At 45.7% G+C, this 12,587-nt stretch overlaps 1 protein-coding gene across 3 annotated transcripts in view; it reads left to right on the top strand.

Annotated features, from left to right (window-relative positions):
* Nucleotides 1-6,541, top strand: part of STAU2 (staufen double-stranded RNA binding protein 2) — a 294,210-nt gene extending 287,669 nt beyond the window's left edge. For 2 of the 3 annotated variants that reach the window (XM_058668740.1, XM_058668739.1), the window contains 2 exons: nucleotides 4,302-4,390; nucleotides 5,480-6,541. In XM_058668740.1, the coding sequence (XP_058524723.1) occupies nucleotides 4,302-4,390; nucleotides 5,480-5,573 (183 nt within the window). In that variant the 3' untranslated portion in view covers nucleotides 5,574-6,541. The remainder of the gene's footprint in view (nucleotides 1-4,301; nucleotides 4,391-5,479) is intronic. The other variant, XM_058668734.1, reaches the window with a different exon arrangement.
* Nucleotides 6,542-12,587: the final 6,046 nt, after the last annotated feature.

The following is a 12,587-nucleotide window of genomic DNA, read 5'->3' as shown; positions in this document are numbered from 1 at the left end:
GGGGCTGCCAGGATTAGAACTGGTGCTCTTATGGGATCCTGGTGAGTGCAAGGTAAGGACTTTAGCTACAGTGTCTGGCCCAATAATGAAAAATTTTAAAGCAACAAAAGAAAAATAAGCCAACTGACAGTACTCCAGAAAGACCAAGATAAAAGGGAGAAAATAATATCGACAGTATTGCACTAAAACCTACATATGTCCAGGAGTGGGTTATACTGGGCGAGGCCGTAGGACCCACTGGTACTCAGAATAGCTAGAGTGGGTACAGGATGGGCTGGCTAGGTTGCAGCAACCCATCAGTCCATGTGAGAGCTGGATCTGGAGGTTAGCCAGGTGAGGCTGGGCTGTAGCACCTGCTGGTGAGAGCCAGAGAGGGTGCAAGCCAGATAGACTGCTAGGCTCAAATCTGGCCACAGAGAAAAATCACAGATTATGTGGCCCAACCTTGGAGCATGTGAATCAGAACTGAGCCTCCTCAGCTGCAAATGCCTGTGTAGTGAACAGGCTGGGTTGGGGGAAGGGCCAGATGTGCCCAAGGTGCATGATACCCATCTATGCCAGCAAAGAATGTTGAGTGCCATATAAGAGCAAGGAACGTGGAACAGATTGAACATTTCTCTTGGCCAAGCTTTGGCAGCAAGTGGCTGGGTGTACAGATGCACCAAGGCGGACTTTGTCAACCAATAGACCTTGGAAATATTTTCTCAAATCTGGTGCAACAAAGCCAATGATTTCTCAGAATTATCCAAACCACTCAAGTAACACCCTTGGAACATTCTTCCCCACAATGGGATCTTTAAAATGACATCAAATGACTGTCTCCCATCTCTGGGTGCTGATAGAGTTTAGCAATGAGGAGTGCCACTCTTCCCTTCCTGCCTGCCTAGCCTCCCCCATACCTGCAGATACAGGATAATAAGAAAAAAACTGGGAACATTTGTCTCACCCTCCTTCCTCCATGCCATAAACCTTCCCCACCTTAATCAGTGCCCCACATGGGCATACATCCGTCTCAACTATGTAAGTAACATTAAGAAGTAAAATAAATACTTACTTTAAAAACAGCTATTGTATAGGTTCTGATAAGTGCCTGGGGGCTGTCGCAATGGCATAGGAGACTGTTTCCCCCTGCAGTGCTGATATCCTATTTGGGCATCTCTTGATATCCTGATTGTTCCATTTCCCATCCAGCTCCCTGATAATGGCCTGGGAAAGTAGCAGAGGATGGCTCCAGTCCTTGGGCCCCTGCACCCATGTAGAAGACCTGGAGGAAGCTCCTGGCTGCTGGCTTTGGATCAGCTCAGTTCTGGCCATGGTGACCATATGGAGAGTGAACCAGTGAATGGAAGATCTCTCTCCACCACTGTAAATCTGCCTTTGGATAAATAAATAAATAAATAAATCTTAAAAAGAAAAAAACAGACTGCCTTAGTTTCCTCATCTGTCAGGTGCAGATAACAATAATTGACTTATTTGAGCTGAAATAAACACATATGAATTTCTTAGAATTGTGGCTGGCATTGGGCCTGTATTGGCTCAGTGGCTAAATCCTTGCCTTGCATGCACTGGGATCCCATGTGAGCATCGGTTCCTGTCCTGACTGCTCCACTTCATATCCAGCTCTCTGCTTGTAGCCGAGGAAAGCAGCTGAGGATGGCCCAAAGCCTCGGGACCCTGCACCTTCGTGGGAGACCTAGAAGAAATTCCTGGCTTCTGGCTTTGAATCAGCTCAGCTTCACCCATTGCAGCCACTTGGGGAGTGAAACAGCTGATGAAAGATCTTTCTCTCTGTTTCTGCCTTTCCAATTAAAAAATAAATCTTTTAAAAAAATATTTATTTGGTTTTTATTACAAAGTTAGATGTACAGAGAGGAGGAGAGACAGAGAGGAAGATCTTCCATCTGATGATTCATTCCCCAAGTGAGTGCAACGGGCCGGTGCTGCGCCGATCTGGAGCCAAGAACCAGGAACTTCTTCCAGGTCTCCCACGCGGGTGCAGGGTCCCAAAGCTTTGGGCCGTCCTCGACTGCTTTCCCAGGCCACAAGCAGGGAGTTGGATGGGAAGTGGAGCAGTCGTCAGGACACAAACTGGCACCATATGGGATACTGAGGCATGCAAGGCGAGGATTTAGCCACTAGATTATTGTGCCCACAGGGCTGGCACTTTTATTCTTATGCACAAAACACTAGAAACAATCCACATGTCCCTCAATAAATGAATGTGTGAGCTCACTGTGGTATATCCAAGCAATATACAATTAATCCAACAATAAAAAGAAACAGGCTCTCAAACTATGGGGATGGGAGAAGATGGGGGTGAGGAAGATCCCAGGGAAACCTTATGTCCACATTGTCAAGTGAAAGAAACTGATGTGCAAAGGCTACAGACTGTTCCCAGCTATGTCAGTCTGGAAGTGGCAAGTTATGGAGTCTGTCTGCAGCTCAGTGGTGGCCAGGGCTTAGGGGAGGGAGAGAGGGACAGGCAGAGCACAGAAGATTGTTAGTGCAGTGAAATCCTTCTGGGGGATCATCTGATGGCAGATGTGTTTGTCCAAACTCAACACAGAGAGTACATTTTAACGGAAACCGGACTTCAGTTATTGATAGAGTATCAAATTTGCTAATCAGTTATAACCAATGCACCATCACCAGTGCAACTTGTTAGAAATAGGGAACACCACGCTTACAGAACGGTGAAGTAGAAAGCAGAAGCACTCTCCGGATTCCACCTCCTCAGTTTTTCTGTAAATACGCAATTGCTGTTAACAAGTAGTTCACTGGAGGTGGCCATTTCAGTGGAGCAGCCTGAGCTGCCTCTTGGGATGCCTGTGTCCCATATCAGACTGCTAGCTTGAGTCCCAGCTACTCCACTTCCGATCCAGCGTCCTGCTAATGCTGCCGATGAAGCAGTGATGGGTGAGGTATTGGGGCCCTCCCTGTGGGGAGACCAGGACGGAATTCTGGGTGCCTGACCTAGTTGCAAGCATTTGGAGAATGAACAGTGAATGGGAGACCTCTCTTTCTCTCCCATGTGTCTTCTTTCTCTCTCTTCATTTCTCCCTCTCTATCACTGTGCCATTAAATAGATAAAAGATAGTCTTAGTTAAAAAAAATATAGTCTTAGTTTAAAAATCAAAGTTTAAAACTGCATTCTGAATAGAGATGTTGGCATGAAGTCATGTGCTTAGGCACGCAGAAGGAGCCTTCGGCAGATGAAAGTTTGCAAAGCTTAGGTCTTTTTCAAAGGCTGCTGAGAAGACAGATGACCCAAGTGTGAAGCAGCGGGATTCTGTGAGATTCAAACAACCCTGGCTGCTCATACCTATCGCAGACTCCACACAGCCCTTTGGAGGGGCTCAAAGCCAGGCGGTGGGGGAAGGGAAGAAGACCCAAATTCTTATTCAAAGCTATAACAATTTGGAACGTGCACAAGAGTGTCAACAAGTTATGTAGATCTTATCAGCTTCACATTTTTGGTGCCTCCCAGCTATCCAGCTCAGCTCCACCAGCTTGTCAACACCCGTCAGCGTCCCACGCCTCCCAGACCTATCAACGCCCTGGGCGGCTCTGGCTTAGCTGTGCCTGCCTGCCTCCCAGAGGGCAACAACCCCCAAGGCCCTTAGCACCAGTTCCCTCCCCTCGCCCTCCTGTTGGGATCTCCGCATACCAACCACTCAGAGTGCATCAGCACTGCAGTCGCTTCCTCTGCTCACGTGCTGGGACTTGGGCAGGGTTCAGTGCCTAAGCAATTAAACAATACCTTACGCTGACTAGGTTACAAAGGCTCAAGTTGGAACCATGTGACACATTCTCAACCGAAGGAAGAGAGTGTGTAGTTTCAGTACAGTGAGACGAACTTACACAAGGCCAACACGGATACATTTTGGAGCTTGCAAAGTTAGGGAGTTTGGGATTGTCCACCGCCTTCACCCTCACTCCCCACTCAAAGCCTTCTCAAAGGGCAATTGAAAAGGATCAGAGATTGGAATTAGACAGAAGTTGATTTTGGTGCAGACCCGTTGGGGAACCATGACTATTTAGAGCATAATTTTCAAAAGCTTTTGCACCCAAATAAAAATCTTTTAAGTTCACTATTTTTAAAGACTTTTTGAAGTACCTCTGTGTACACTGCTCCCCCATGCATCAGGCTTTCAGATGTAATTTTGCTAAATGATGCAAGAAAGCATTTATTTAGACTAATGAAAGGAAGCGGTCATGTCTCCGGGTTGGTTTTCTTTACAGTTCTGTGTTCGTTACAGCAAACTCAGTGAATGGCTCTCCCTGTTTGATTTCGTTTTCAGGCAGCTCTAAGTGCCTTGAAACAGTTTTCTGAACAAGGACTGGATCCAGTCGATGGGACACTGAATGTTGAGAAAGGGTCTCTTGAAAAGTGAGTAAAAAACCTCTGTCACATTCTTACATTGGTTGCATTCTATGACCTAGATACAAAGAAGGCAGAACCTCAAGGCGCTCCTATCACCGGCTTACAAACTTGCTCATAACACCGTTCAAGTCAGTAACTGAGATCCATCACGTTGTAGGGTCCTGTTCCTCTCCCACACTTGGTGCTGGTTGCAGCCTGCTCCATCATCATTATTTCTGCATGTTAATGCCATTGTCAGAGACCTCTGTGAGTTCTGTGGACTGTGGAGAATTGCAGATCTTCGGCAAGATTGTTGTTTTTACTTTATCCGATTGAGCTGTCTCTAGCTGAACCGCTTCCTGAGGTCCAAGGCTTGCTCCCACGTCCCTGCTAGGTTGTGAGTACAGAAAAGAAAGCAGGGCTAAGAGAAGGCCGGGTTGGGCTTTTCTCATTGTTTTATGCAACACTGGCACAAAGGCCCACAAAGCAGGGGCTCTCAGGAACTACAAAGCGGCTGTGCTAATTATTTCTGAAATCCAGCTCATAGCTTTTTGTCTGGCCGTGTGGTTTCAGAGAAGGCACTGAACATCGGGTCTCTCCAGAGACACACTTAGTGCTGAAGAAATGGAAAGCAATTCTGTCCACACACTGGACTTCAAACTCTTTCAAAGCAGTAATCATAGCAGGTGAGCTCTGGGTGCCCACAAAAGAAACCACACTTTTAGAATCTGAAGAAATAAGTAGCTCAGGAAGTAAAATCCAGATATGTCAATCCTTCAGTTCAAGGAGCACTCCAAAAGCAAAGCAAAACAAAACAAAAAGGCACCAGGATTCAGTCATTAATATTTAAAAGGTGAGAGCGTGAGAAGAAAACATTTGGTAAACAGACATGGCATTTTAAGTTGTCCATAGATCAGCCACCATTTATAAGCTAATCTAATCAGAACCATTTCCACATGATCTCATCAGTAGACTATCTGAACATAAATATTGTTGTTTCACTTTAAAATGTCACTTTTGGGGTGACCTTTGAATCCCGTGTGCCATCTGCTAATAAACATGTCTGAAGATGTGCAACCCCAGACCTCAGCTCTTGTTAATGTATTAATCTTTCAGACAAGTCAAGCAGCTGAGAGAGAAAGCGGACGATAACCAGGCACACGCGGGCTCCGTGGCTCAGGACTGCAAGAAATCAAAGTCAGCCATCTAGCAGCTCCCAGGACCCATGGCAGCCTCCGCATCCTTATAAACCTGTCAGCGCGCATGAGGGTGTCTGCGTTCAAGGAAATGAATGACTAATACCATTCTTTGAGTCTTATGTGAAGACAACACTGTTCTAACACGAGAGATAATATACATGGTCCTGTTTATTCAACTGGGGGAAAATAAAACTTGGAAGTTGAGATCAGATCGTAACTCACTTGCCCAGAGGCAGCAGAAACCTGATCCTGCTACTGGAGCTTAAAATAACAATTAACTAAAAGTGTTAGAAACAGAGCTAAAATTTGCAGATGATTAATAGAGGAATTGGGTTTGATTCTGTTGTTATGATTGGTTTGGTTGTGCCACTTGTGTTCAGTTATAATCTCAATCTCTCTGTTTGTCTCTCTAAATAATGCTTGACAATTTGAAAATTAACCCATGATGTGCTGTGGAATGTGGTTGTTGTCTTCATATTGCACACAGTTTCTCTTTTTATGCAAATCTTTGTAATCTTCATCCTGTATCAATATGAATAACCGTAAGGTGCACTAAGCAAAAACGTATGCAGTCAGGTTGGATATTTGGTGACAAGTATGATGTGATGTTAGGGACAACTATTTTCCAGTGACTCCAGGAACTGAAGAAGCAAGACAGAGCCCTAGTGGGTTTTAGTTCCACATGATTCCGTTAGCAGCAAAGGTGGGGGGGCGCTTTTTGCCCCCATAGGTCATTTTACTGGGTTCCGCTCTGTCCTGCAGGTTGTACTCACCCCCAGTGTTGTGGCCACTCTCTGCATCCAGAGTGTATTTGCTACCGCGTTGGAGCTGGTGACAGTGAGCAGGGTGACTCCTGGGCGGAGATATGGGGAAAGCCTGCCGGAGAAGCTTCTAGGAAGCCTCACTCGGGGCCAGCATGTTGGAACCTGGTGTGGGGCAAATGCAGTTAAAAAAAAAAAAAAAGTGATTGGTTTCTGTGTGAAGTGTTGTTTTTGTTGTTCTTTCATTCCCTGCTGTCGTCTTTCAAATCCCACCTCAGTGAAACCCATCAGAAAGGCCACCACCCGGCGAGTCATCCTGCCCAGCTGTGGAACCAGAGAGCAGCGGGCTGTGTGTGTGAAACTGCAGAGCTGCCTCTTGGGTGACTAGCAGCCCTGGTTCTGGCAAGCCAGCGTCATCTCATTGTTCAGGCTTTTCTCCTTATTGATTTGCAAATGTTGTGCAATGAGAAAACACTATATGGTCTAACTGCTCTGGCCCAACGTGACAATAGGAATATAATTATGTAAGATTTCACAAGCAAAACCACCACAAACCATGATCTGGCTGACTCACATGCGACTAGAGAATAAACAAATAGCAACATAAGGAAATAACTCGGGGCTTGTTTTTAATGATTCCCATGTGAGGAAGGCTGTCGGTATTGGCAAAGCTGGGTGCCCTTGGAGGGAGCAGGGATGGTTATAGAAAGCTGGGTCCCTGAAAAAAGAAAAGCTTGGTGGTAAAGTTGGTGTATTCTGGGTTGAAGCACAACTTCTAACCCCTGGGTGTAGAGGGCTGCCCTAGACGGCGACAGGTCTTTATGTCATTAGGCCTTCCTCCCTAAAGTTTCCACCCTCACAGGTGGCCAGGGCCAACTGCGAGCAGGACTATGAACTTGGACTTCAGTGTACCCAAGACCAAGGGTGTAAGACTACCTTCCACAGCTGACATTCAGCTACCCCAAAGTGGGTGGGTCTGGGGGACAGTGGTGAGCTCAGGAAAAAAACAAAGCTAATCCGGTCTTATCCAAGCATTTGATGCATTTGTCATGCTCAGTACTGGTAAATCCCTGAACCCAGCAGAAGTTGGGGGCAGGGAGGTACAGGCCAGTGGAAACTTGCACAGGATCTCAAGTGTAGCCAAGGATGGTTGGGAACCCAGCCCCTCTACCTGTAGCAAGAGTCCAGGAAGGCCTTCAGGATACCCCCCATCACTCCCTCCTCCCCAAGCAGAACTTCCTGGGAATGGGTGGGATTTCTTCTTTGGGGCTGTATTACCAATGCAAATGATGGGTGACCTGCAGTGCCCGGCAGGGACCCGTTCCAAAGCACAATGTTATATATCATTGGAGGGGAAACCATTAAGTAGATTTATTGAAAGAATGTGTCTTCGGCGCAAGAAGATCTTTTTGATGAAAAATGGAACTCATTATTCTTTAAAGGACACAGATTGACTTATCTCCTTTATCAATTACAGTGTCTGCTTTCAGCTTTTCTCAATCAGCACAGGGCTTTGTCGTCACTGCCCTGTGCTGAGGCCAGTGTGTTTTATGAAAAAGGTTTGTTTTTACATTTTAACTGGAAATGTAATATTGCACTTTGGAACTCTGACCATCCTTTCCAGTCCAAACTACCAAAGATCAATGAGTGAGACACCCCACCTCTCTGGCTGGAAAAGACATGCCTCCCCTACCCTGGGCTGAGCCCTCTTCTCTCCAACAAACATTTTCAATTGTGATTTGTCTTAACAGCTTCAACCAATTTCGTGTACCATAAAATAAAAATGGACTAATGAAAAACGTGTCTTAGCATACAGAGCATTTCAGGACTCCTAGCAGCTCTGAAATGTGGTCCTGACCAATGGATCAGGGTTTCCATCTTGCTGAGGGTGACATTATTTGCGTCTTGCCCAGAGTTTGGTTTGGATACTCTCATTTCCAAAGGCCACTTGTTACCATTATGGCTAAGTGGGACAGAGAACCTCAGGGTTTTGCAGGCACAGCTGGCAGGTCATCAATGGCCAAATCAAGCATGAATTTGGCTTTGGATGTGTCCCATACCATAACCTACCATGACATAGGCACCTGGTCCATGTGTAAGTGACACTTTGAGTGAGTGGACAAACAAATGATCTGTAGTATAATCTCTGTGGGAGAAATACATTGTCAATATCACTACTCACCTGACTTAGAGTAGGCACTGAGCACTATACCTGACATGACTGTTGATAAGATCATATTATCCCCCACCCACCTCAGGGGGACTGGGACCTTTCTTGAACAAGAACATGGCAAACTCAAAGACCTCCCACTGACTTTAGAGGTCTTATGAATCTGTGGGCCCATCCTTCCTGTGCCTTCTAGCTTCTGTATGCCTATTCCTTCTCCACACTAGCCCACTTCATGCCCACTCACATCCCAGGATGCATTCCTTTATTTCCACAATCAAACCCAAGTCATTCTTAGACCTGGTCACACACAGCTGCCTGTATCTTGAAGGCATCTCAACTGGTAAGATTTGTTTATAAGTGGCCTCGTTTGGGGGAAGCTTTGCTCTTCTGTTCTCACCTCTTTAAGGAAAGACGCAAGACTTCTGGAGCCCCATCCTGACTGTGTGGGCCTGACCTACTCTGATGTACACTAGGAGTTTGGAAAACACTTGAAAAAACAAAGCAGGCCTCAGCCTGGGGAGTCTGTGCTCTGGCTAGTGGGAAAGGCAGACAGGGAAATGAGCCCAGATAGTGGGGTGGGGCCACCTGTGCTTGACTACTGCGCAGTTCACTTGCCTGGCTCCTTGGATCAGACAACTGTCCACTCACTCACCCTGTGCTTTGGGCACCATGCTATGCACTCTCATGACACAGTGAAATAAGTTATGTTTGTTTTCAGGGAAGTTTTACTCATGTCTGTCTTATGTCATGTTAGACATCCACTGAGCCTATGCTTACGCTTGGGCACTAGGCTTCAAGGCCTGCAAAGTCGTCAGCACCCAGAAGAACAGTCAACCTAATTTATTCCTCATCGTGTCTCCTGGCCCAGGAATAGTGCTCACCTTAATATAATGATTACTCAGGAAGTGTCTGTGGAAGAAACAAAACACCCAAATAAGTCTGTTGTAAAGAATGCAATTGCCAAACTAACCAGGTCAGCGGTGACTTGTACCCAGGGCCAGAGAAATTTGACTTTCTGTGTAGAGCCCGAGAATACACTTGTGGTGCTGAGTGTGTTAGCACTGTAGCATGGTGGAAGTTACTATACATCTTCATGTTTCAGCTCTTCATCCAAAGCTGGGAATATGAATATGCATGAGTTTTAGATCTATTTTTCAAACAAGTTGTACAAGTAGAAAGAGCAATGGTCTATGAGCCTGGTTCAGACACAGATGGGCCCTTGGCCAAGGTTGTAGTCTCCCTGGACCTCAGCCCACCTGTGTTAAGCTGGCCGCGAAGAGCTCTGAAGCTCTGAACTTCTCTTCCTGTTGGTACCGCTGGAAGTATGAGCAGTGGGATGTTCCATTCAAATGTGTCTGATCTATGTGAATTTTTAATCCAATACCTGGAAGGAAAATATCAGTCATGTTCATTAGGATTCTTTTGGTTACAAGTTCTGAATACCTACCTGAGTCAGCAAAGGGGCAGGGATGAAGTCAGAGGGATGGTTTATGGAAACTTAGGATGGAAGGTGGCAGCTAACTGGAGCCAGGCAGAGTAAAAGTGTGAGGAAACGGGAAGTTGTCCCTCTCTCAGTCCCACATCTTCTCTCTCTGTGCACCAACTCCTGCTTCTCAAGTACACAGAGTCAAGAACATGACCACCAATGGAACCCAAGATACAGCACCTCAAGGAGCACCAAATCCCTCTTGAGACTTCATTTTCAAAGTTAAGTGTGAATTGGTCTTTGGGTGTCCGATGCCCTAGTCTGCCATGATGTGGGCCTGCGGTAACATTGTAAGGAACTTCTCATTGGTCCATATTGTATAAACACATGTCCTCAAAGTCTATCTTTATGGAGCAAGTTAGAGAAGTCATCAGAGAAGAATCAGTGTGTTGGGAAACAGCTCAGTGGACATCTGCCTCAGCTACTTCCCATGTTTTTCAGGGCCAAGATTCATTATAATTATGAGCCAAGCATTACTTTCCTTCTTTCAACATAGTAAACAGTACAGCTCAAATAACTGAATAACATTCTCCCAAATGTCGTAGATTGATCTCAGGTTTGTGAAGACTGTTGTATTTTGTTTGGTTTTGCTTAATCCTTTCGGTCTTTGGTTTCAAGGGTCTGATGAACCACAAAATTGCTAAGTGAGTCATAAAGCTACCTAGAATAAAAAATGAAAACTTTCCAATGATCTCAAATTAGTCTATCTCAAATAAGCCTCTTTCCATTCAGCACGCACGAGTAATGACAACAACATTTCATTACTGGTGTGATCATTATCTCTCAATCAGAAGACTGCTCTGCTTTTATTATCCTGAGTGGATAATATTGTGTTGATTTGAAAGGCAGAGTTACAGAGAGAGGAAAGACAGAGAGATATTGCATCTTCTGGTTCATTAAATAGCCACTATAGCTAGGGCTGGACCAAGCTTAAGCCAGGTGCCTGGATCTCTATTTGGGTCTCTGACATAGGTGGCAGGGATCCAAGCACTTGGGCCATCTCATGCTGCTTTCCTGAGCACATCAGCATGCAGCTGGATCAGAAATGGAGCAGCCAGGGCTCAAGGGATACTGGTGTTGCAGGGCGCAGCCTAATCCACTGAGTCCGAGTACCACCCCTTCATGACCGTGAGGAGCCTTATGCTTCCTTCATCTGTAGTTGGGAGGTATGGAAGGCAACCTTGGTCTCATTTTCCTTCAAATTTTGTTCATAAATGATGAAAAAAGCCCAAAAAGAAGACTTGAGTTGTTTGAGTTTGTGGCAGGAGACACACTTGTGAAAGAATCAGAAACCTGGATGAGAACTAAAGAGACAGAGGAAGCCAAGCTGCCATGAAAGAATGAGGAGAATGGAAAGTTCTTGAGAAGGCATTTGTGTTGGGAATAGACTGAATATTCTCTGTAGAAACTTTTCAAAAACCTTCTCTCTTAAGCTTCAGGAATGAGTAATCAAAACCTTGTGTTTCCCAAGGCAGGTGTTTGGCCCAGCAGTCAAAACATTGCTTGAGGGACCAGTATGGTGGCATCACCTGCAGCACTGGCATACTATATGCATGCTGATTCATGTCTAGGCTACTCCAGTTCAAATCCAGCTCCCTGCTTATGGCCAGAGAAAGCAGTGGAAGATGGTCCAAAGCTTTGGGACCCTTCACCCCCTTGGGAGACCTAGAGGAAGCTTTGGATAGGCTCAGTTCCAGCCATTTGAGGAGTAAACCAGCAAATGGAAGAGATCTCTCTCTCTTTCTCTCCCTTCTCTGCAAATCTGACTTTCAAATAAATATAAATAGTTTTTAAAAATTGACGTTTGGGCCCGGTGTGGTGGCCTGGTGGATAAAGTCCTCTCCCTGAATGCGCCAGGATCCCATACAGATGCCTATTCTAATCCCAGCAGCTCCACTTCCCATGCAGCTCCCTGCTTTTGGCCTGGGAAAGCAGTCGAGGATGGCCTGAAGCTTTGGGACCCTGCACCCGCATGGGAAACCTGAAGAAAGTTCCTGGCTTCAGATTGGCACAGCTCTAGCCGTTGCAGCCACTGGGAAGTGAATCAGTGGACAGAAGATCTTCTTCTCTGTATATCTGACTTTGCAATAAAAATTAAAAATGAATCTAAAAAAAATTGACATTGCTTGAGCTGCTCACATACCATCCCGTAGGACCTGGGTTCTAGAGTGTTGGCATCACTCCTGATTCCAGCATCCTGCTGAAGTGCTCCCTGGGAGGCAGCAGACAATGGTTCAAGCAGTGTAGTCGAGTCTGTGCTATCCATGTGGTAGGTGCGGATTGAATTCCAAGCTCCTGACTTTGATCTGGTCCAGGCCCTTTTGTTGTAGGCATTGGGATGGAAGATTACTCTTTCTCTCCTTCTTAAATAAATGCATAACTAAATAAATGTTAAAATATAAAACTTTCCATCTCCTCTTGAGCCTTCTGCCAAACCTTCTACCTGGGTAGTAATTGACCAAAATGGTATTGGGCCACTGCAAATTCCTCATTCTCTAAGTGCAGGGGAAGGAATGAGATTTCCTTTCGCCAACTCAAAGCGTAATCCCAATTTTGGCAAAGACCAGGCTTGGCAGTGAACTCTCAGGGGAATCTAGCTGATGGGTGA

Source organism: Ochotona princeps, chromosome 9 (genome assembly GCF_030435755.1).
Source record: "Ochotona princeps isolate mOchPri1 chromosome 9, mOchPri1.hap1, whole genome shotgun sequence".
Taxonomy (NCBI): domain Eukaryota; kingdom Metazoa; phylum Chordata; class Mammalia; order Lagomorpha; family Ochotonidae; genus Ochotona; species Ochotona princeps.
Note: the sequence above shows the minus strand (reverse complement) of the source record. Positions and strands in the feature narration are given on the sequence as shown.